General features: G+C 34.5%; 4 protein-coding genes and 1 non-coding gene across 6 annotated transcripts; 2 read left to right on the top strand and 3 right to left on the bottom strand.

Annotated features, from left to right (window-relative positions):
* Positions 1–1,248: 1,248 nt before the first annotated feature.
* Positions 1,249–5,493, bottom strand: LOC105125137 (protein DEHYDRATION-INDUCED 19 homolog 3-like). The gene is made up of 5 exons (XM_011025443.1): positions 5,148–5,493; positions 4,027–4,169; positions 3,375–3,452; positions 2,867–3,123; positions 1,249–1,683 (listed from the first exon to the last, which is right to left on the bottom strand). The coding sequence occupies exons 1-5, from the start codon at positions 5,221–5,223 to the stop codon at positions 1,575–1,577; spliced, it is 663 nt and encodes a 220-aa protein (XP_011023745.1). The 5' UTR covers positions 5,224–5,493; the 3' UTR covers positions 1,249–1,574.
* A 1,463-nt stretch (positions 5,494–6,956) lies between these two features.
* LOC105125139 (syntaxin-43-like) lies at positions 6,957–10,911 on the top strand. Its single transcript, XM_011025444.1, has 8 exons — positions 6,957–7,394; positions 8,241–8,517; positions 8,974–9,063; positions 9,164–9,241; positions 9,830–9,907; positions 10,006–10,071; positions 10,155–10,235; positions 10,343–10,911. The coding sequence occupies exons 1-8, from the start codon at positions 7,183–7,185 to the stop codon at positions 10,448–10,450; spliced, it is 990 nt and encodes a 329-aa protein (XP_011023746.1). The 5' UTR covers positions 6,957–7,182; the 3' UTR covers positions 10,451–10,911.
* A 488-nt stretch (positions 10,912–11,399) lies between these two features.
* On the top strand, positions 11,400–11,473 carry TRNAT-AGU (transfer RNA threonine (anticodon AGU)). Its single transcript has one exon. It is a non-coding gene; the product is annotated as a tRNA-Thr (tRNA).
* Positions 11,474–14,450: 2,977 nt separating this feature from the next.
* LOC105125141 (40S ribosomal protein S4-2-like) lies at positions 14,451–16,904 on the bottom strand. The gene is made up of 5 exons (XM_011025447.1): positions 16,788–16,904; positions 16,269–16,346; positions 15,986–16,166; positions 15,280–15,377; positions 14,451–15,108 (listed from the first exon to the last, which is right to left on the bottom strand). Exons 1-5 carry the CDS (start codon positions 16,788–16,790, stop codon positions 14,677–14,679), a joined length of 792 nt encoding a protein of 263 aa, XP_011023749.1. The 5' UTR covers positions 16,791–16,904; the 3' UTR covers positions 14,451–14,676.
* A 2,736-nt stretch (positions 16,905–19,640) lies between these two features.
* Positions 19,641–24,558, bottom strand: LOC105125140 (importin subunit alpha-1-like). 2 transcript variants are annotated; one of them, XM_011025446.1, is made up of 11 exons: positions 24,202–24,558; positions 23,312–23,408; positions 23,134–23,225; positions 22,918–23,049; positions 22,541–22,726; positions 22,147–22,310; positions 21,987–22,065; positions 21,113–21,241; positions 20,881–21,008; positions 20,412–20,783; positions 19,641–20,254 (listed from the first exon to the last, which is right to left on the bottom strand). In XM_011025446.1, exons 1-10 carry the CDS (start codon positions 24,409–24,411, stop codon positions 20,414–20,416), a joined length of 1,587 nt encoding a protein of 528 aa, XP_011023748.1. In that variant the 5' UTR covers positions 24,412–24,558; the 3' UTR covers positions 19,641–20,254; positions 20,412–20,413. The 2 variants fall into 2 exon arrangements, with proteins under 2 accessions (XP_011023748.1, XP_011023747.1); XM_011025445.1 differs by having other exon boundaries at positions 23,312–23,411.
* Between the last annotated feature and the right edge of the window lie 227 nt (positions 24,559–24,785).

Below are 24,785 nucleotides of genomic sequence, written 5' to 3' on the forward strand. Positions count from 1 at the left end.
ATGCAATGTTCACTTGTTATTCCAAAAAAGGTCTTTGGGAAAAGGCCCTAGGCAGTTGTGAAAAAGATTGTAGAGAGTGGCAGCTTGGTGCATACTCATTGATCTTTTAGCAACTGGATATAGTGTCGGCGGTCTGATGGTGAAAGCAGCAGAAAGAATAAAGAAAGCAATTTCATGTTTGTTAACGTGGCCAACCACGCGGTTGGTTGTGTTAACAAACACCCAGGGTGGAAGCCGAATACTAATTGCCTTAGCTGCATGTCTTGAAGATCTGAAAGGCCAGAGGGATGTGGAATTATCAGAAGAGCTTTTCGAGTCAGTTATGGAAAATTGTCATTTCGGACCAGCTATTTATGATAGATTAAAGATTTGTATTGAATATGGAAATCTCTGAGCAGCGAGTATCACGGCATTTGAGCAAAGGAACATGATGATCAGTCTTAATGGAGAAACACCTGATAATCATCATTGTTGATAGAACCGCCATTATGCATGTTGCACAATGCACACTACCTGAATACTTCATCAAATCTTTGTTTCCCATTTGTGGCCTGAATTCATGTTCTTTATTTTTACTTTTTACCCTCAGTGTCAAAAGACCTGGGCATGTCAGAATGAAAGTGACATAACAGTAGAGGCAAATCTGCTCCTTCATACAGGCTAGTCATGATCTGGAATTGGTTGAACTCCAAAACTTGTTTTCAACAATTGGTCAACCTGTACTACCTAAAAGAATTTTGTTGGTGCAGGCAGATGTACTTGCGGCAGATATCTGAGGTCTTAAAGTCTCTGTTATCACCCGCAGAATACAAAATATTAGATGTTTCAGTTATTTTCACAGATCCAGTATTTTGGGTATTGCTATATCCCTTGACCCAACTGCCTGACACCTGCTGGTCTGATAGCCAAATTTGAGTCTTCCTTTTGTTTCTATTATACTTGAGCTTCAGATCAACATCATCAGCGGAAAACACGCAACCCAATGGCTTGAACTTGATAATGGAACACACAAAATCCTTAACAACTAAATGTCTTCGAGAAAATGCTTTTCTTTGAAAGACTAGTTTGCTGATCAAGAACTCACTACTGCTTAACAAAGGAACCAGCCCCACCAATCCACAACCCTACCCTAATGCGGCCATCAAAACAAAGATTGCCAGCAAACACCCCCACAGTCTGCAACAGGTGGGTGGGGTAAATATGTTTCATGCAGAATAATTTCTTGCAGCTAACTAGGCTGACAGGAGATGCCTTCAACGAGCAGATGGGTGTTTTATTTATCAAGATATTTTGTAATTTCAAATAACTTACAAGAAAGTAACACAGATATCCATTAGCAAAGGATAGCACTTCTAGGAAGTAACTTTTTTTCTTCTTTTCCATTTAATCATGACTGAAAGTAAGTCTGTCCACCAACTAACGTTCACATGCAACATAACTTACACTCATTCCTACATTTATTTAACACTCCGTGCTTAACACATTCCCATCTTCACCGCAAACAAACCAAGATTGCAGGGCACTTGGTTACAAATATGGCATTCGATACTGTAGCAGCCAGCATCCATCCACTTCTATAAAATGTCATCAAGAATTGTAGACAACAACAGCCCTTGTACAAACTCACTCCTTTTGGCCTTCTCTTCCTTATCCTTAATTGACATAGGAGGTGACTTCCTATTTCTGCAACCAAAAACAAAAATATAGCACCTGAATGAGAATAGCCAAATGATTTTGCACACATGTACACAAATGATCCAACATTTGATGCATGACTATATTTCAACAGCAGCAGCCAGGGATGGATTCCAGTTTGAGTTTAGGGAAGGGGTTAAGAGTGACCTTGTTATTATTCAAGCACCTACTTCAAGTACATGTAGGACCACATGATTGAGTAGCATGATCCCCAAAAGTCAAGATTCAGGTACTCGGGGAAAAAAAAATTCAATGGCTGAAACCATAACAAAGAGTGAAACTATAAACAAAGACGATCATGGTACACATGATCCAGAGCTCTTATCATCAACTTAGAGCTTTGGAAAAAATGGCTAATTAATTAACTTTTTCCCAAGTTCTTTATAGTTTCACCCTGTATACTGAAATGCTTTTGGTGACTAATGGTAAATATGATGTAGAAATAACAGAATTGGATAGGCAAAAACTGCAGTTCTTGATACATAAATCAGTGGTAATTCCATAAACCATCCAAACCACATATCCCTTCCCTTTGATCCTATCTTCTCCAAAAAATTCATTTAAACATCAAGGTGGTTGACCAAAATGATTGCAATGCAAACTTAATGCGCTCTATTTCAGTAAATGAGCAAAAAATAATACTTTATCAGGCAACATAGATAATGATTAATTTAATGGGAAAAAAAAAAAGAGAGAAGAAAATCTGCAACTTTTAAGTGTGGGTGACAGAAAAGAATATACATGTGTGTGTCCTAGGATACACAGCTTAATGTGTTTGGGCTAGGTGAAAGCAGGAAAAACTTAGCATGAGCAACTTCTGAGATTCTAATCTTTAAAGTCAACAACATGGTCAGGTGTTTGTGGTATTTCTAGTCCAGCACAGAATATCACATTAATTTTATCATCAACTAGATAGAAGTCTGCAAATTGAATATGACAAATATGATACCATAAAAAGACCCATGGCCAATATCTATTAAAAGGTAAGTGCATCTACGATCAATCCCCTTCCAACAATATTAGCAAATTACAAAAGGGAAATAATTTATATGTGACAGTGCACTGAAGAAAGCAATTAGGATATACATTCACAGTGCATACAAAGAATCTACTGCATGAGTTAAGTAGGACAGAACAGAGAGAGACAGACTAGAACAACAGAATAACATACCGTTCTGAAACATTCCCATCTGTTTTTTTCTTAGCCGAACTACTTTCAGACAAAAAGGAAGGCTGGGAACTCGTGAAATCATCAACCATGGGTAAAATGAATGAAGATAATAATGGATCAGGTGCTGCATTGGATGAGGAAACTATACAGGACGAACTGCCGAGAAGGGATTGTAGATTTCCATCTCGCAGTTCTTTCCTCAACAAAGAAAGGGTTGAATGAGGTCCACCTCTACGTGATTTCCTCTTGCGCTGCATGTAATTACTTGTCAAGGAACTCAACACAGGCAAGATCATCTTGGTTCACATGATTTTTGATACTGAAGCTCAAGTCAACAACAACGAAAAATTAAGTCTAGCTACAGACCAAAAGCATAAGAAAGTAATCTAAACATTCCCACAATAAAAGCAAACAAGTAGTTGAAATTGGTTTTGGAAGCAAACAAACACATAATCACCTAGGAAAAACAAATCATTTGAGCTAGTGATAACTCAATAGAAAAGGATATCTTGAATATATTTCCATGTTGTAGGGTTATATGTGCAACCATGTCAACACCCACCCTCATTGCACAAACTGGGCAAACCTGTAAATAAACAGCATCTACAGTGAGCAAAATTAACCTTCAATAAGATCTCAACATCGGAGCCCATAACAAATAATCTTGATTCAAAAAATGCACACTTAATATGATAGGGAATGACCTCTTTGTTTTATAAATCACGGCCAGTGTAATATGATTCATTACTGAATAGCACATAAAGACAATACTTCCTCAAAAATCACTTTGAAGAACTCCACGCATCAGTAACACTGAAGGAGGAAGATATTTGAGGCCAACTCAACTCTACAAAAACTTAAATATGCACATTTATGGTACTATTAGCAATCAGGCAAACCCAGTAGATAAAATTAACTTAGCTGGTTCAAGATGGACTAAGCTGGTACTCAACTGGTTGTCAGTGGTACAGGCACGACATTAGAACCATTTATTCTAGACAGTAGGATCTCAATTCTCATGTTTTGAGGTAATACACATGAAGTAGCATGCTACATGAGTGACTAGAGAAGAATTCTTATAGTCAAAATAAATGAAATTTTGAACTCTATGAACATATGCAATTCAGCTATTAACATATATAAAGAATGATAGTCCATACCCCATTCTTTGATTCAACAGGATGCTCATCATCAATGTGACAACACAGCCCGACAATATCAAAATATTCGGAACAGAATGGGCATGGAAACTCCTCCCTTATATCATCATCTCCATCAATTTCTTCAAACCCCATAAACATATCTGCATTTGCAAATATTATAACTATTATTTGAAGTTTAAGAGAAAATTTCCTTAGTTTATTACATTTAGAAACACTAAGCTTCCATTTGATAACAGTCAGATTCAACTCAATCTGTTAAGATTCATGATTCTCAAGCAGTCACCACTGATGTCGGCCAAGAGAGGCAATTCCCTTACTAACTCCCAAAAAGGATTACTAGTTACCTCAGAACGAGAATTTATTTTCCAAATCACTAAACCTCGACAACAACACTTGACCCTTTATACCCATTCACTCCATAAACAAAGAGAAACAATTTTCTTTTCTTTTTCTTTATCAAAAGAAGGAACCTTTGAGTTTCAACTTGCAAGTAACAACCATGTCAAGCTCAGTGAAGTAAGCGTAGTTTCCCTTTCAGGGGTTATAACAAAGCCATAATGAAGAACCTTAAGACCCCAAAACCCAAATTTCTCATCTTTCCTCATTTTCCCATCAAACAACCAAAACAAAACACTCTTCTTCAATAAAGAAAACAAAATTGGATTCCAAAACCTTGCAGTTTCATTCATATTTTCGCCAAACTTTAAACACTAACACTTTAAATGACCATAATATTTCACTTTCCAATCATTTCTCAAAAACCAAACAGACCATTATAAACAAGCAAAAGACAAAGAAACGACTTCGGTTTGGTGCAACCAAGCTCAATTTACTTAAAAATCCAAACCTCAAACATCAACGCTTTCAATTCCCATGATTTTTCAATCTCCTAATCATTTCTTAGCTACCAAAAAGACCAATAAACAGGCCAAAGAGAAAGAAATGACAGCTGGGTTTGATACAACTAAGCTCAATTTGCTAAAAAATCCAAAATTTATAACTTTGAGACAATTAAACTCCCATAATACTTAAATTTTCCATTCATTTTTTAAGCAACCAAAAAACCTCATAAATAACAAGAAATGATAATTTCCAAAACTCAAAAAAATAAATCTCACCAGATCGTGATTGAAGAGCTGATTGGTATCTCTTAGAAGCTGAAGAAAGACGACCACTCCAGGAATCAGCATCCATAGCTCCTCCCTTTAAAATTAATTTTCTTTAAAACTCCGAAATTCTCAACCGATCCTCGGTTGTTGGAAAAAAAAAAGTGGGTTTCCTAATCGAATTTTGAGGCTTTGATCTTGAATTTACGCAAATGAATACCCTTGAAATTAGGGGTTGAATCAGTGGAAATGATGATAATTGATAGGGAGGGTTTTTTTATTTGTTTTTTCTATAAAAGGAGTGAGAGAGAACACAAGGAGCTGTGTTTTGCTCGTCGAAAAAGAGGGAGTCTGGTGCTTGTTGTGCTGTTGCTTTTATAATAATTTGTTTTTTGTATTTTTGATGAATTTTATTAATTTTTTTGCTGTTAATTTTGCAAAAAAAAAAGACTTAATAAATAATCAATTTTTGGAAATAAAAAGCAAGAGCGTTACGGCTGTTTTACTAGCTGTTTTTTTTATTTGATTTTGACTTTTTTAAAACTTGTATCATGTTGGTGTATCAATTTTTATATAAAAATATTAAATTCTTTATTACATACAATATGTTTTAACTAATTCTGGTATATTAGTGCTTTGTAGCAATTTAATAATAATTTTTTTAATATAATTTTTTTTAAAAATATAAATAATATTTGAAAAAATTAGATCCAATAATATTGAATTTGATTATTATATCAGATCCAATAATTTTTAATATAAAAATAACACTCTCATGTTATGTAATTTATTATATAATAAGTTTATATTTATGGTATATGCATAATACTTTTAAAATGTAGCATAATATTAACAATATTTTTATTTTTTATAATTTTTCTTGAATTTAACTCTAAAATAATAATATATTAAACAAATACTCATTTTATTTTATTTTTACCTTGCAAGAATTTTTACCATGCATTTTTCTCTTTCCCTATAAAAATCTATAGTTGTATTCTTTTTTTTCTTCTTATTATTAAAAAATAATAAATTGAGTATTTATTATCATGGGAGAGAGAGTCAGTTTTCTTTTCTCTGCCACCTCTAATCTAGCATGACAAGTTGATTTAAAGATTCAATAAACTAAATTAAGATTTGAGTAATATTTTATTTCGAATTGTCTTGGATTGGATCATTGATTTGTTTTGATTAGGTTAATTGATTTATAAATTTATAATGAGGGTTTTTTCAATTTTTTTTAATATTAAACCCAATCAAATTATTATTTTATAAAATTTTCTAATAAATTTTAAAATTATTTAATACAACTAATTTTAAGCCAATTTTTACAAATATTTTAAATAATTTGATCAATTTGCTCATTGAACCAAGTTGTTTATTGTTTTAAAACCCATATTTATCTACTGAATTAACTCTTAGACTTAGATTAATTTAGAGTATAGAATGGTCAAAATTTAAAAATATATATAAAAAACATGATTAATCAAATAAAACAACTAAATTAATTTAATAATTTGATCGATCCAAATATTTTATTAAAATCATATTATTTTTTTATTTTTTATCAACTCAAGTTTATTTATACTGAATTTTAAAAGTATGAGTTTGTATGTTTTAAGTTTTAAAAATATTTTTGTAATTTTAAATTAATATTTTTTTAGTAATTTTATATTTTTTAATATTATAATATTAAAAATAATTTTTTTAAAAAAAATATTATTTTAATATATTTTTAAATTAAAAAAACTACTTCTACTGCCTAGCTGCTTTTATAAGCCGACACCCCTAAACTGATGTACCCCGTTAACAATCATTCAAGAACCCCACTCAACAGTTACGTAAACCAAAAAGAAAAAGGCGATCCCTCTACTTCAATTTTTTATTAATTAACCCCAACAGCTCCACTGTCTCCCCACACATTTCCAATTTCTCCGGTCACGTGACCTCCCGCCATCTTCTCCGATCTCGATCACGTGACCTCCATAAATTATCGATTCCTGAGAGAAAGAGAGTGACCCTTTTTTGATTTCTTGCTGATTTTGTTATGGCAACGAGGAATCGGACGTTGATATTTAGGAAGTACAGAGATGCATTAAAGAGCGTTAGGGTTCCAACGAGCTCATCCACGTCGACGAGCTCTGTCGGAGGAGTTGGTGGTGGTGGTGGTGGTCCGGTGATCGAATTGGCCAGCACTTCGCTTCTCAATCCTAATCGGAAATATGCTCCTCTTAGTACTGAAGATCCCGGTAATTCAAGGTACATATTCACATTCGTATCCGTATGCATATACATACGCGTATAAATATCTGCTTGGTGTTTTGGCTGTTAATTAATCATTTAGTTTGATTGATTTTAGCAATGTGATATGTAGAATTGAGAGTGTTAGCTAAAATGAGATACGAAATTAGAGGTTTTTGCAGTGTGATTTTGTGGAGATTTTTAGTGTGTTTTATTGTTAGTTAATGTCGAAAATGTGTGGAAAATAGATAATTGTTGATGGGTTTTTAAGTTTTGAAGTGAATGTTGGTGGATTTGTATGGAGGTGATGTGGAACATAGCTGCTTTGATGGAAAGTTTCGAAGGAGTTATTTTTGGTTGTATGTGTGTCTTGGGAATTGTGATCTGTTGGTAGCTGTTGGTGATGCATGATTATCTTCTTGTTAGATTGAAATGGGCGTTGAAAATGTTTGTCGATGATGGGAGAATCGGGTGTTTTTTTCTAAATGGTAGTGCAAGAAAATGGTAGAGGTTGAATCGAGCTGGTTTATATGGATTTGAGATCTCTTATTGCCTGCAATTCTCAAATATCGGATTGGTTTCTGTAGGTATTTTCAGTCAAAGGCTTTTATGGAATTGCTTGTGAGGAGTGAAATGGTTGTGTTGGAAGGTGTTTTGAAGATTGGGGATGGTTCTACTTTAAGCTAAACGATTTTTGAAATAATTTTTGATAGATGTGAATATTAACTTAAATACTATCTAGTTATTTCTTCTGAATTTTAAACATTGATTGTTTTTTAGTGTTGCTTTCTTAATGGTTGAGCATTTGCTGTGAATTTTAATGGTAGCCTGTTAGGAACATTAAGATTTGTTGTCTTGATGCAGTAAAGGTGCATTTACAGTAGGTTTACCTCCAGCTTGGGTGGATGTATCTGAAGAAATAGCAGCAAATGTGCAACGTGCACGTATGAAAATGGTTGAGTTAGCGAAGGCTCATGCCAAAGCTCTGATGCCTTCATTTGGTGATGGTAAAGAAGATCAACGGACAATTGAGGGTCTAACCCAAGAGATAACTGGTCTTATAAGGAAATCAGAGAAGAAACTGCAAAGACTTGCTGCAGCTGGGCCTTCTGAGGATTCAAATGTTAGAAAAAATGTGCAGGTAAGCCTTTATTTTCTTGCAAGAACCAGCTAAACACGTGGAACTGCTAATGATTTATTTCCACTTACATATGATTTTTTTGTTAGATAATGCTGCCTAAGCCCTACAAAAAGCAAATTTTAAATTACAATTATGGGGAAAGCAGCCCCAATAATGTCCTGATTATTTAAAGGAGAAATTCTAACTGATTAGATGGTTAATAGGCCTCTGGTGTTCCTATTCTTCCCCTCTTGCTTATCTAATTGAAAAATTAGAATATCTTCTTGTGAGTTTCTTCTGGCCCATGCACCTATAATTGTTGGATGAAATGATTGCTCTCTCCAATTAGTGGCTTGGTTATTCCATTGTTTTGCTCTATGGAGTTTTATATGCGGTTAAACATGAGAACTTACACATTCCTTACATGGTGAATTGGTCTTGTGAATTGTGCTTCTATTGGCATTTTTTTATTTGCAGCGTTCCCTTGCTACTGACCTCCAGAACCTTTCAATGGAACTTCGCAAGAAACAGTCAACATACTTGAAGCGCCTCAGGCAACAAAAAGAGGTCTGGGAAGGATTGCTTTTCGTATTGAATTACTGAATAAGCAAGGAATATATTAACATTTTCTTATAATCATTCTGTTATGGTTTCTTTTGGTATGCAGGGTCAGGACGGGGATGATTTAGAAATGAACCTAAATGGTGGTAGATCTATAATAGATGATGACAATTTGGACGACATGGTATGCTTGCCGTAACCTTCTCCGCCTTAGGTTTATTGTTAGATATGACAAGTCATGAAATTGTTTGGTCCTGCATAGCAAGTTGATAGACAAAACTTGCGTAAGAAATTTTGTGAGATATATGTTTTGTCAGAGCCCTCCACTAATCTGTTTGGTGGTTCAAGGTAAAAGCCTACTTGATATGGGCCTATACCAGTATCAATCAGGGCTATGTTTTTTATCTTTCCTTTTGGATTTGGGGTCTCTCCCTTCCAGTTACATAGAGGTGATATTTGGGTGTTGAAAGATTCAACAGATTATGAGAGAGTTTGTGCTTTGTATTTGCTTATGTAATATAGTAAAATGTCTTCTTTTTCTTCGCCTGTGAACATAAGCTTGGGTTGAACCACATTTTCTGTTTTCTTCATTCTTTTTGTTTGTTTCGTGCCCTGAAGGTATAGTCTAATTTGTTTTTTCCCGTCATTGTATCTATCAGTTATGTCCAGAAACATTATCTAAATAGTTTTGTAAGTTAAATTTCGTTTTTGTGGTCAAAATCCTTGCACTGTTTTTAATTACTGAGAATATCATGTATCAATGATATGTAAGGTATTTAGTGAGCATCAGATGGCCAAGCTGAAAAGGAGTGAGGCATTCACTGTAGAAAGGGAAAGAGAGATCGAACAGGCAAGCAAATGCTCTTGTCCTTTTGTTTTTTAATCAACAGAAATTTGGTAGTCTCCTTTATTTGTTAAGACTTTATGTTTTCCTATTGATCTTGGTAGGTAGTTGAATCAGTAAATGAGCTTGCTCAGATTATGAAGGACTTGTCAGTACTTGTGATAGACCAGGTTAAGAGCTGACCTTCTTTTTGAAATCTGCAGACTTCTTGTTCAGGTCACCGATCACTAACTGTTTATTTCCCTCCTAACAGGGCACTATTGTTGATAGAATAGACTACAACATTCAGAATGTAGCAACTACAGTTGAGGAGGGGCTTAAACAACTGCAGAAGGTGCCCTTCTTACCCTCAACAATCATTTCATTCTATTTTCAAAAGCCTCTCTCTTTCTCTCTCATTTTGCATGGCATTGTTTGTATTGAATGGATTTGGCACCGCAGGCTGAGAGAACACAGAAACGAGGGGGAATGGTAATGTGTGCCACTGTGCTTGTTATAATGTGCGCTGTCATGCTGATCCTTCTTATCCTCAAGACGATTCTCTTTTGATTGTGAGCATGGATATTCCTGAAGACTCTTTTTATTTGCGAGCACAAGTATTCCTGAAGTTCACTCATTCATAATGCTGCGACGCTCCCCGCCAAATGTTACACTCTTGTAGATGGCTATAACTTTGCCCAATTAAAGAATGCAAACGCTTTGAATTTCCTGAATACACGTACCATGTTAATCGATTACCTTCTTGCATTACTATTTTTTTTTTCAAAATTTTGTGGGGAAAGAGGGGAGAGAAATGTCCTCAAAGATGTATAGAATTGGCACTGTACGTTGTTCCTTTGTCACGGATCTGCTAGGTTGATTCTTTTGATTTTTTGGGAGGTTGGAGCATGGTGCTTTCAAAATCCAAGGCTCCCTGTTATGAGGAGCCTGAAACCTTTTTAATTGCTTGTATCCATTTTTGTTCATGTAATATCAAAAAATACGCATCCATCTCTCTCGTTTGCCATTAATTTCATGTTATCCCAGTTTTAACTACCTAGTACATGTATGATAATTCTACCATGCATGGAAGAAACTTCGAAGTGATGAGTTTTGTGTTTCACCATGCCTGCAAAGCTATGCTTGTTTCATATTCTTATCAGACTTAATCATCTGAATTATTATTATTATTATTATTTCTTGAGAACAAGAGCTAAATGCATGTATTTGGCTCATGGCTCCAATCTAGGCAGAAGTTATAACGTATGCCTTGTAACCGACAGAACAATTATTTGAACCGACAGAGTATGTATTTATGTAGAGAACAGTAGTTACAAACGCTACATCATAAATGTCATGGTGAACAAAAATCCCTTGACCAAACAGAGAGAGACAAAGTTTGGAATTTTCAACATGGAGAGTGATTTAGACATTCTCGCAGTCTGATCGAGGTATAACGTGAAATGGCATTTATAAACCTTCATTACAATATAATTTATTGTTTATCTCCCAGCAACGCGCTCTCGTAGCTCAGTTGGTTAGAGCACCCGTTTAGTAAGCGGGAGGTCTTGAGTTCGACTCTCAACGAGAGCAGCACATCCTTGCTTCTTTTGGTTTTTTCTTTTAATTGTCAGGCGGATGCGAAGACATCTTCAATTCACCTCGTTTGGTGCCATGCAGCACACAAACTTAATTTTTTATTTGTTTTTAAAGATACAATCATATGTTTTAAATAAAAAAATTAATTTTTTTATTTTTTCAAATAATTTTAATATATTAATATTAAAAATTTTACTATTTTAATAAATTTTTAAATAAAATATTTTAAAAAGCAACTATTACCATAATATCAAATACAATCTTAGAAGTGAAGCCATTGACTTACTTTATATTCCTTAATTGCATAGCTTGCATTATGATATATGATTGGGTAATTTATTTGTGGTTTATGATCAAGAATTATGAAAAATATTTAAAATTTTTTATAAATGATCCGTGTTCAAATGACTTACCCGCGGTCTTACGGATGCATGAGAAATATTCTAGAATTTCTTTTTTATTATTTCAAAAATCAAAAAATTCAAAATCCAAAAATATATTTGGAATATAAATAGATGAACTCTTGAGCTGCATCATGTCAAAACACTAGAAAAATAATCAAATTAAAATAATATTGATAAAATAGGTTGAAGAAAGACTTAATGAAAAGAAAATTAAGTTGGAAAGTTGTTTTGACTAAAATTAAAAGAATTAATTAAGTTTAAAAATTTAATTAAACTTCTAATAGGTTTAATTGACTTAAGAAAGAACTTAATTGAAGCAAAATTAATCTTTAAGCATTAAAGTCAATTTGATCAAAATTAAAAAAAATTAATTAAGTTCAAAGGCTTAACTAAACTTTTAATGGGTTTTTGTTGACTCAATCAAAGACTCGATTGAATGAACATTAAGTTTAGAGACCTGATTCAAATTAATTTACAATAATTAAAATGAAAAAAAAATGGTGTAATCAAGAATTTAATTGAAAGAAATTTGATGTTTGAAGGTCGACTAAATACTTAATTGAAAAAACTCAACTAAAATCAAGGCGTAAAAGGTGTATGCATTTAGGGACTAAAATTGATCAAACTAATGATCATGTTGAGACAAATTAAAAGTTTGATAATCAATAAAAATCAAATTATATAATACGAAAATCAAAGATTAATTTGCAAGAGGGAAGCGAATAGGGGTTTTCAATCAATGTTTCTAATAATGCAATTGCAAGAATTTAGAAGTTTTTTGGTTAATTGAGGATGTACATGATAAAATTAGAAATGCAGGGACTTAATTAAGAATAATCAAAATCTCAATTAAAAACTCTAATTTTAAAGATTTAGAAGACAACATGTTTCTCTTATTTTAATAAAAAAAAATATCATGTTGTTCCATAATTATTTATTTTTATTTTTCCAGCCTAAAAGGCTAAATAAAGAACCATATCTAGGTGAATAAATATGGCATCTTCTCTACATGATTCAAGTTCATCAAATTAAATGTCTATAATGAATTCATTAAAATACACCATCAAGTCATCCTTGAATAAAGAAGGAACATAATTAGGAAAATTATTGAGTGATTAGTACCATCTAATCTACTCTACGTATTTGTATAATTATATAAGCTTTCCTCACCACTTTATAGAAAATCATTGGGCATGAATATAATCTGAGGTGCGGAGATAATTAGCCAATTAGGAAGCCAAGAAGGAACGATCCATGAAAGACAAAATTAATATAAAGCCATTTTGAGGTTTCAAAAAAAGCACTCAGATCCCTTTCAAAAGGACCAGACCACAAAAACCTTGTTCTTCCAGTCTCGTGGTGTGAGAAACAGACGAGAAATTTATCCGCCATGAAAAGAAATAGGTTAAGAATGTAAGAAAATCAAATGAAAAGCCAAAATAATCTCTCTATCAAACAACAGAAAAATCATTCTTACACACTTAAAACATTAAAACAAATTATTCAAATATTCTTTCTTTCATCAATTAATCTTTTTTCAATGATTTCTTATTGAAAAAACAAAAGTATTAATATTAAATATATTAAAATATAAATAGATTATTAAATCGATTTTTTTTGGTGTTAATTTTTTGAAACAGTAACACTATTCTGAACTAGTTTTGTCCAGCGCAGCCTGAAGAGAAGCAACAGTAATCGAGGCCATTCCTTGTCTCTACATAATAAGAGCAACGGTATGGCAGATTTTCTTTTTCGAGTCCACCTTCGAGCAATAATAGCAACCAGATACTTTACCCGGACTAAGTCATGGATTAATACTGCAAGCAATTTATATAAAAAAAATTAGTATGTTTTTATAGTTAAAAATATTTCAAAGAAAATTAAAAAAAAAATATTTGTGTATACAATCAAATAAAAAAAAAAGAATCATAAATAATAACTAAATAAATCAAATATAAATAAAAATATTTAATTTCACAAAATATGATATTTATCTTGCTATGTTTGTTAAATTTATTTATTAAAATAACTAATTATTCAATTAAATAATAATAAAAATAAATATACATTAAATTAACTAAATGAAAGGAAAAAAATAATATACAAGGCTGTAAAAATATCATCTAAAATTAATTATTTTTATTTCAAAAATAGTTTTTTTCTATGTAAATGATATAAAACATTTATAAATGAGTTAAAAAAACTTCTTCAAAAATTAAATGTTTGCAAAATAACGAAAATAATTATGAACATTTAAAAAAAGCTTTTTAAATAAAATTTTGTAAATATATTAATCTAAATATAAATAAAAAAATAATTAAAAAAACATATTAAAAAATATTAATTTTTTTTTTAAAATATGATATTTCATTAGAGCCAGCGTATCCAGACCCCAAATATTTTGGAGGAAGGGAAGTCAGGAGAAGCGCCGTCTGTAGTGCCCAGTTTTTGAAAGCATTTCCTCAACGTGCGTAATGAATTACAAACACCACCGGGCACAGAACTTGCTGAAAATCCAGACCTTGAGATTGAATTCTATGATATCGATTGTGGTGCATAAAAATATAAACATAACTTTCTTGACACACTGGCAAATAAATAGTCCATAGAATGAGTGATCTCAAAGGCTACAGAAAATCTCATACCTACTTCGTCAATACTCGATGCATTTTGCAAAAGTTATAATTGAAATGTGAAAACATCGTTCAAAATCATGCACTAATAAACAAAAACAGTAATTATAGCATTAAAAAAACATAGCTAAGGCCAAAATTATTGGAAAAATCATTAACTTCAGGCAGCAGCTTGGGATGCTGCAAGCCTTTTTCTAGCCTCCTCGATGATAGACAACTTAATACCCTTGCCCTTGGGAAGAGAAATCCATGGCTTGGTGCCCTTTCCAATGGTGAATACATTGCCCAAGCGAGTGGCAAACTCATGGCCAGTGGCATCTTGAACATGGATTGTCTCAAAAGTTCCCTTGTGCTTCTCCCGGTTCTTGATTACTCCAACTCGGCCTCTGTTCCTTCCCCCAGTGACCATGACAACATTTCCCACATCAAACTTGATGAAATCAACTATTTTGTTGTTCTCTAGGTCCAGCTTGATGGTGTCATTGGCCTTAATGAGGGGATCTGGGTAGCGGATGGTGCGCCCATCATAAGTGTTCAGGTAAGGGATTCCTTTCTGTCCAAACTGAACAGACCGAACTTTGCAGAGCTTAAACTGCGTAAGCATTAAAAAAACAAATGGAATCATTAACTGGTGGTTCCACTCTACAATATGAACTTACAAAAATACAATTCATTGATTTATCAAATTAGTGCACGGTCCAAAAAAACAAAAACATCACAAATCAAAACGACAAAACCACATCATAGCCAAAACTATACAAACCTTGGCCTCATCCTCTCTGAGGGAGTGGAGCCTGAAGCGGCCTTTGGTATCATAGAGGAGACGAAAGCTCTCATTTGTCTTTGGGATTGACACAACATCTGTAGCAGAAAGCAAAACAAAGTGAGCAACCCAAATGAAGACTAGAATATGTAGGGAAAAAATGAAAAAGATATGATCATATAACCAAAAAAGGGGCGAAACTCTAAAAGTTTATCACACATAATAACCACTTCCAATCTAGCATGACAGAAAGCTGGCAGCAAAAGCACCCATAACCTTTCACATAATGATCACTTAAAACAAGCATTAATTTCTGACAGATATGAGCACTTATAACCTCTCACACATGATCACTTTCCAACAGCTATTTTACTGAATTGCATCCCTCGATTTCTTAATCATGTCATGCCCACCAAAAGATGTGAAAAATTAAATTACTGCAAGTTCATCCATTACTTTCAGCTAGAGATAATAATGATAAAAACTTCTCCTTACCCATCTAGAACCAATCCCAAAGCATTGAAAACTGTGAAAAATTAAATTACCGCAAGTTCATCCATTACTCTCAGCTAGTGATGATAATGATAAAAACTTCTCCTTACCCATCTAGAACCAATCCCAAAGCATTGAAAACTGCAAAATCCTACACCTATCTAGAATATCCACATAAGAGAAAAAATCACTGTAAAGACAGAATTGCACATACCCATGAAACCAGATGGGTAAGTTTTATCTGTCCTGACCTTGCCATCAACAAGGACATGTCTCTGCATCAAAATAGCAAGCACTTCACGGCCTGTGAGAGCATACTTCAGCCTGTTACGCAGAATAAGAATCAGAGGCAAGCATTCCCTAGACTTGTGGGGTCCAGATGATGGCTTGGGTGCCTACACAACACAATAAAACATTTTACACCCAAAATAGAGATTGTTAACATACAAGGAATTAATTGATATTGCAGTAAAGGGGGTCAGAGATTGTTAACATACAAATGCACCACCAAGTTTGTCAAGCATCCAATGTTTAGGGGCATTAAGCCTCTTCAAATGCTTCTTCAACCCTCTAGCCTGTAATGCATCATAAAAGCAGATAGATCAATTAAACCAGAGTAAGTAAAAAACATCTTGATGACATTACTCAATCATACCCAGGTTAAAACAACAACCAGACACACGAAAGGAAAACGAATCAAAAGGCATAAAGGTGTAAAAGCGTTTCACTTCAAAATCCAACCTAGTGAGAATCATTCACAAGGTGTTACAGAAAACTTGTTTCTTTCCAATTTTCACTTTATTCAACAAAACAAAGTAACGGATACTTCCCACAAATTCAACAATATCAAAACCAACAAGTCCCATGTTTTCTTTAAAGAAATCAACTACACAAACACCAGCAAGCATCACTGAGACAAGCTGCAAGCCAGTGAGCTCCCGAATCCAAAAACAAAACCAAAAAGCACATAACTCAAACGTTAGGAGCATAAACAAGAGAGAAAAAAATAAGCTAACCATTTTGGAAACGTAAAGGTTCCTAAGTAACTCTGCGGAGCTGTTCCTCTCTAGAGTCTCCTCCCCTGTAGCAGCTTCTAAAGTCCTTACAGGTTGAGAGAGATACAAGCTATGTATCACGGCTGTTTTTATATATTGGAACCCTAATTTAACTGAGTCTGGGTCAATTTATTGGGCCAAGGATTTTTAGGACTTTTGTTTGGGCCCAGTTATCTGTCCATTAAGCCATGTTTGTTGTTTTATTTTTATTTTAACAAAGACCAAGAGTGTCTTGCATATTCATAAGAAGCTAGCGGAGGCTCGACCAGCCCAAGAAATTAGTCGAGGGCTGTACGGATTGACCTGCAGATTATGGGGTTAATTTAAGTTACAATTATTTAAAAAATAAAAATACTATTTTTTTATATAAAAAAACCATGAAGTAATGTAAAAAAAAACTTGAAATAATATTATTTAAATAAAACTCAAACCATGTTATAAATTATTAAATTAACAGTTAAATTAAAATTTTTTTTATTAATATGAATATACGGATTAGTTTTTATATATTTTGACTAATTTTATAAATTTTAAAGTTGAGTATCATATAAATTTTTAATAATTTTAAAATTTATAAAATTTAAATTGATAATTTTTTAAAAATAATTAAGATATATTCTTTAAAATTGAATTATACCAATTTTTACTAATATATTATCTGAGTCAGCTTAAAATTAAATATTTTTCTTAACAAGTTTTAAAAAATAATAATAGTAAATTCTTTCATCCCATTAATAATAGCCTTAGAGACAAAGGCCCGCCCATAACTATTTTATTTAGAGCCCATGAAAAAGCGAACACTCTCTCTCGCATCATCTTCTATGCCAAAAAGACACCACCTTCACCATTAACAACACTTTTCGGTGCCTTGTTACAAGCAAAAGATCCCTCATTTTGATGGGGTTTGGAGTTAAAGTTCGGGGATTTTTGTTGGGGTTTGAGAGATTAGAAGAGGAAAGTGCAATAAGGAAGGCAATGGGGTTCGGATTTGAAGTGGTGGGTTAGCAAGAATTGAGAAATATTGATGAAAATGAAGGTGGGTTAATGAAAGGAGAAGGCTTGAGGTTTTCTTGAAGATATTGTAGTGTTTTTGGTGCATTTGAATGTGAAAGGAGAACAGTTTCCCTCATAATGCTAGGTGATTTAGCAGAGTATTTCCATTTTGGCATTCTCTAGTTTCCATGCTTTGTTACTTTTTGCAGCTTTCTGAAGATACAGTAGTTAGCTTTACTATATATTGGTTGGATGGTTACCATGGAATCTCTTTATTTTTGCATTTTAAAAGTAATTTTAATTTTTTTTCTTCACATCAATATTTTTAGATTATTTATTAAAAATAATTTTAAAAAATATAAAAATGTTATTTTAATATAAAAATACTTTAAAAAACAATTATAACAACACTCCTCAATAGATTTGCTGCTGCTAAACAGGTGTATGGTTGACTCAATAACTTAGCGGCTCCCATGATTTTCTAGTGATTCAGATTTTGCGTTGCTTTTTCAGCTGATACCCATGATTTTGTAAGACTGATAAGGTGCTATGCTCGTCTACCAATTAAGGCTGATAAGGTGAAGTAGTGTGGTCATAGCAACCAGGTCCTGTACTTATCATTGTTTTTGCTTGATTTCCATTACTTTGTTATTCAACATTTTCTGAGAAATTCTGTGTTTTCTTTATGCAGCTGAGGAAGAAGGAGCCCCTCGGGTTCCATAACTGATGACTTCTAATGAATGACGCTTTGGATGTTGTCACCCTACCATCTTAATCACTGTTAAATAACCTCTAGGACAGCTTGTTATCGTCGGAACCTTGTTTATCATGATGTTTTGTCTTAGGCATCTGGTTTAGCTTTAGCATGTTAAATGCTACTTAATTACTCTAATTACTTAAGACATCTGGTTTTCCTTATTACAAGACAACTAAAACACAAGGCAAAAACAGAGTAGCTTCCTTATCAATTTTGTGGTTACTTTTTTGTTCTTCTCTGTAAAAATTATCATAAAATAAATAATGTTATCTTAATAAATATCTATCATATCTAATTTTTTATATTATTTTTTAACCACATTTCAATGCCGAAACATTATTTTTTGTATGAAAAATTAATTTGGCCGCGATTATAACATTCATTTTCAATTAATAAGAAATTTGATAACAAATGTAATGGGAATTTTCCTCATAAAATGTCTGGCTTAAAATTTAGGTTTTAGGGTAAGCATTAAGCCAAACTAAAAAAATCATTTTTCATTTCTTCCTCGTCACATTTTCTCCAACAAAGAACAATTTTCACATAAAGAATATAACCCAAAAACAATTATTTTGATAAAAACTTCCCCAGATCAAGAAAACAAGCGTAGGACATGTAACCACTACAAGCAACATGCGAGATCATAAATATAAACACGGTCGCTCTCCTTCACCCTCGTAGGCAAGCAAATCAGGGATTGTGGACAGCAGCGGTGACAAGCCCGTAGGTTTTGACTTGCTCCCTCCCCGCACCGCAATTTTTTGTACATTAGCAGGGGCACATGCCGTCTTGCTTTTCAACGAAAACTGGTTATTCCAGAACCGAGTGATTTATGCAGATTTATTCGTATACCACAAGTCCTATATTTGTCATTTTTTGCTTCCCTATAGCTGCTGTAGTGTAGAGAGACAAGAAGTTAAATCTAAATTTGCAAGTAGCAAGGAGGTCACCAATCAAGATACTAACAAAACTCTTCGGAGTTACTGGGATAAAAGCGCCTAGAACTATATGCAAGAAGGTGTCTTGATGGGAAGAAATTGATAAGAAAGTTGGAACAAAGATGGTGAACGGTGAAATCAAAATAATAAATCAATACTGATACCAGTTCAACATTTCCCTTCAATATAAGAGTTTTTGACACAAGCCAGTACATTGTATATATCCTAGAAAACAGCTAGGAGACTCCTATCTTTGCAACCGACTCTTACAATGTGAAGGAAACATCATTCCAATATTCCTTGAAACTACAAGCATGGCAATATAAAGATTTTCTGAGCGCCAAAAATTAACACCATGAAAAGGGAAGCAGAGATGCTACCATGACGACTAGGACAATAGAAATATTAAAAAAAAAAAGACAGGGAGAGAGAGAGAGACTCCATGTCCTTTTTATAAGACCCCAATCTCCTGGGATAACTACTCCCTTTAAAATGAACTCAGGTTTCCCAAAATATTCTAGACATTGAAACCCAAGTTCAATCATGCCACCAATCACATTCACTTCTCTTCCCGCAACGTATTACTCTGGCCATAATGAAACCCAAGCCAGTCCGACACCCTCCGACCACTACCCAAAACCAGAGATAGACCAAACATGACACCAAGACACCTGACCTGAACCTGACGACCATCTCACCACACTCCTCGAGGACTTCAATGGAGCCTGCAGCTAAAACTCCTGCAATCAATAATACATCATTGAGTGCTGGAAAAATATTTTTCAGTTTTCGGGACCTTGGGTAGCAAAACTTAGATGCCCATTGGCCCACCATGCTGATCACCAAAAATTAGCCTGGGATTACCAGAATATGAAGCATCACACGATTAATATATACCTTTAGCTGAAGTTGAATCCGCCAGACGGAACAGCAGGAGCCTCACCCCCAAATTGGAACCCAGATTGGGAAGCATCTCCTGGTGGCATTGTTTCATCCTCTTCCAACCAATATGTCTCAAGAATCTTCACTGCCTTCTCATATATCTCAGTGTTGTCATGCGACTGTAGATTCTCAATTTTCTCCAATCCTTCAGCATCATCAATCATCTGAGCATAGAGATTTACACCTCCAGTTTCACTCACATTCTTGTCAGCTTCTCCTACCTTTAAGATGTTTTCAAGGCCTTCTAAACAGACTGTTACAATCCTTGGATCTGGGCAAATGAGAAGGTCACACAAGGGCTTGATGCAACCCTGGCTGACAAGGTACCTGTAAACCAAGCGTGCACCCAGTTGAGCAGGCTGATTGATTCACTCCTCAACTTGCAAAACATATTTTCCAAACTAATAAGATTACTGCTTCTTACTTGATTTGTTCATGGGCACCACCAGATGTAGCATTTGAAATTGCCCATGCTGCCTCTTTCTTGATGTCAAACTCAGCACTTTGAAGTAGATTAACAAGTGGACCAATAATATTAGCTTCAATAACAGCCTGCAAAATTTCGTGAACAAGATATAAAGAAAATCAATTCATCGTTCAGACTGAATTGATGCAATTTCATAAATAAATGCAACCAGCAAGTATTTCTGAGTTACCTGGATCTGCTCCTTGTTACCAGCTGTTATATTAGAGATAGTCCAACAAGCTTCCTTCTTGATACTCTTTTTATAATTGTTGGCCAACAAGTTCAAAAGGCAAGGCAGCGCTTGATGATTGATGATGCACTACATGGTAGCAGAACATGTCAACATGTGAGATAAACAAACCTCTTCTTACAATGAAAGTGTCCACGTGTGCATCCTTAATGATTTTCCCAACAACAGAAAATAAAAAGACAAACTCCTACTGCCTTCTCTGGCAGTTATATTATGCAAATAAACATATGCCCTTTTTCCTGGTCATGGATGCCCTCGTTAGCTTTCTCCTGAAAATGCCTTTTCGTATCTGCTCCTATTCCCTTCAATATATAATAAGCCTACTAATGTACAATTTTTATACAAGGTACTTTGAACTCAAAATTCCTCCCCATTATTAAGATAAATGATGCTGCTGCCAACATGGGTAACCCAGTAAAAAAATTTAAACAGCCTATTTCAAACACTTTGAAACTATTTAAAAAACTTGACTGCATTGATTATAGCGAATATGAAAAATAGTTAATAATTCACAGTAATGTAGAACGTATAGCTGTTTAAGCAGTTGCTAAAAGTAGAGGGCCTCTTGGCCAAGGCCACTGATTCATTATAACCTTAGGTTCCACTTCCATCCAATACAGGGATGAAGTGGGCTAAATGCTACACCTATTATACTGAACACTTACTATACCTGTATGGGATATCATCAAGGTTCTAACAGGAATCCTAAAATGGAGACAGTACCTCCATTAAAAGAATTTTCTAGGATTGTGGGATAACAACATGGTGTAGCTTTTTTGCACACGAGAAACATATGGCTACAAGCGACAAATACCTGTGTCTGCATATCATCTCCAGTGACGATATTTCCCACAGTGCGAAGAGCAGGAATCAGAACTGAAGGAGATGGGTGCCTGAAACATGATACAAAAGTTCAGGATTTGGGTGCCTAACAAACAAAATAGAAAGTACAGGTCCCACAATCTAATACTCACAGCAGAAGCTCAACTAGCCGTGGACATACTCCTGCTTCGATAACAGCTTGAATTTTGTCGTTTGTACCATCAGAGAGATACGAGAGTGCCCAACATGCATCAGTTAAGACTTCTTCATCGTCAGAATGAATAAGGCGTGCAAGAGCTGGAAGTGCTGGCTTAACCTGTTAAATGAGACAAAAAGTCAAGACCCGTGGCCTAAGAACCAGCACATAAAACATTACAAACAACATAGATTCAAGTCAGCAATGATAACTGAAATCCCTCATAACTATATACTTAAAAAGGATAAATGGCATGACCATTATCAAGAGAAAACAAATAAAGTGTGGAGCATTGATCTTTTCACATTCAGTCAAAACACAAATAAAAACAATCTAATAAATAACCAAACCTGATCAAAAGGAGGTTGTGGCTTGCCTCGACAAAAGTTTGAGAGTGTCCATGTAGCATTTCTGAGCATCGAAAGTTTGGCATTCTCATTTAATTGTGCCAGTAAAGGAAGCAAAGCTCCATGGCCAAGGACAAGATCACGGCATCTAGGAGAATCTCCAGCAACATTTCCCAATGCCCACACAGCCTGCACATTCAAACATATAAGGGAGGAGTTTGGTCACAATTATCTAGCAGGATAGCTGCTGACTGCAACTAATTAATAAAAAACAAATTCATTCACACTGAACAAAAACATTAAGACCTAAACCAAGACAAAATTTAAATAAACAAAAGAAAATGAAACTAGTTAACACTGGTCATGATCAATTTTCATACCTGCTCACGAACATCGTCACTTGGAGAAGCAAGAAGCTGTACAAATATAGGAACAGCCCCATGATCAATCACCACCTTGGTGTTCTCAGATGTTCCAGAAGCAATGTTTGTGAGAGCCCAAGCTGCTTCAAACTACAGTAATTTTCACCTGATTAGATTCTCCAGCATATTCAACAACAACAAAAAGAAACAACTAGTCAAAGGCATCTACAATACCTGTAATTGAGGGAAGTCCTCCCTCATAAGAAACTGAACAAATCGAGGAACAACACCAGCTTGTATAACTTCCTCAATAGGAGGGCTGCGCTCTGGCAACAGAAATTGACAACAGAGACATGTTATGCAAATAGCATTAATGCTATTATAAAAGACATTCCAAGAAGCAGTTTCTCACCAATTGAAAGTAATTTCCTGAACTGAGTAGTTGCCTCCAATTGCAGATTACCATCTTCAGTCCAAATACCCGCAACCATAGATGGCAGATGTTCCAACTGCCATCAACCAAGTCCAACTTAAAGAATAAATCAAAACTCGAACATCTTTTAAGATCACCAAAAGTGAAACAAACAAGTATCCAAATTTCACCTAAATTTCAAGTATCCACCATCTAAACCTCCAAAAAGCTAATGAACTAATACACCTGGAAATAGCCAAACTAGCATCCCCCAATTATTGGTTCAGACAATTCAACAGAATACAAATTATGACATGCATCACCCATTTAATCAAGCAATCAAAGACCAATATCCAGTGGTTTAATCAATTCCAACAAGAGATCCTGGCAAACTGGCACCCAACACCAATGCGATGGCATTAGTTGCACTCTACACGATTGAGACAAATATTCCTATTGCATAGCTCAACCTAGCAAACAGACCTTACAGTGAAACCAATACAAGCACCATAACCCTTGAATGAATAAAACTTAAGCCCTTCAGATAATCTAATACACCCAGTTCCGATAAAAATTCATCAAAGCTCCAAACCAACTGAAACCTTAATCTTCTAAACCTAATTCTAACTAAGCCCAACAAAACTAACACGCTATAACGCTCGGAAAAAATAAGACCACCAATCACACCAAAATATTAACCAAATTCACTCAAACTTAACCATCTCAACAGCAGCAGATCATTAAATTTAACCACAAAGCCACCATTCAAAACCAAATTCAACAAAAAACCTAATTTCAACTGAAACCCTACACACACAAACACTCAAAACAAATTACAATAAAAAATAGTCGAAAATGAAGACGAAAACCCATAAAATCACGAAACTAACCTTCTTCTCAGCAGCAGAAGAGTGGATACTAGCAGGCATGGCTTGAGCCTGAAGTCCTTCACGTCTCTTCTTTTGAAGACTCTCTTCTCTCCGATTCTTACGGATCTCCACCATGTTATCCTCCCTCCTCCGCCTTCCCTCCTCCGCATCCACCGCCACCTTGTACCTGTTCCGGCGGACCTCGGTCCTTGCACTCGGCCTCAACGACATCGTTTCGGATTAAAGGATTAGCTAATAAGATGATTATTTTGGATTAGCGAGTTGGTTGAAGGATTAAGCAATTAATCGAACAATTAATTGAGGATTTTGTTTGATTTTTTGAAAGTTGAGTAGAGAGAGGGGGGCGTAGCGGAGAGGTTTGGGTTATATATGTAGGGTTTGATAAGAAAATGGGTTTTGATCGTAATTTTATTACGAAATGTGCCATTGACTGGGTTAATTTGAATTTTGAAGAAAACAGTTGACCTTTTTGAGGTCGAACGACGCCGTTTATTGATGGAGGGAAGCTAGCCTGCTCGCTGCATGCCAATCTGCAGGAGGACAAAAATCACAGAATGCCAGAGAATATGTTAAGCGAACATTGA

This window comes from Populus euphratica, unplaced genomic scaffold, assembly GCF_000495115.2.
Source record: "Populus euphratica unplaced genomic scaffold, PopEup_1.0 scaffold28.1, whole genome shotgun sequence".
Classification (NCBI taxonomy): Eukaryota; Viridiplantae; Streptophyta; class Magnoliopsida; order Malpighiales; family Salicaceae; genus Populus; species Populus euphratica.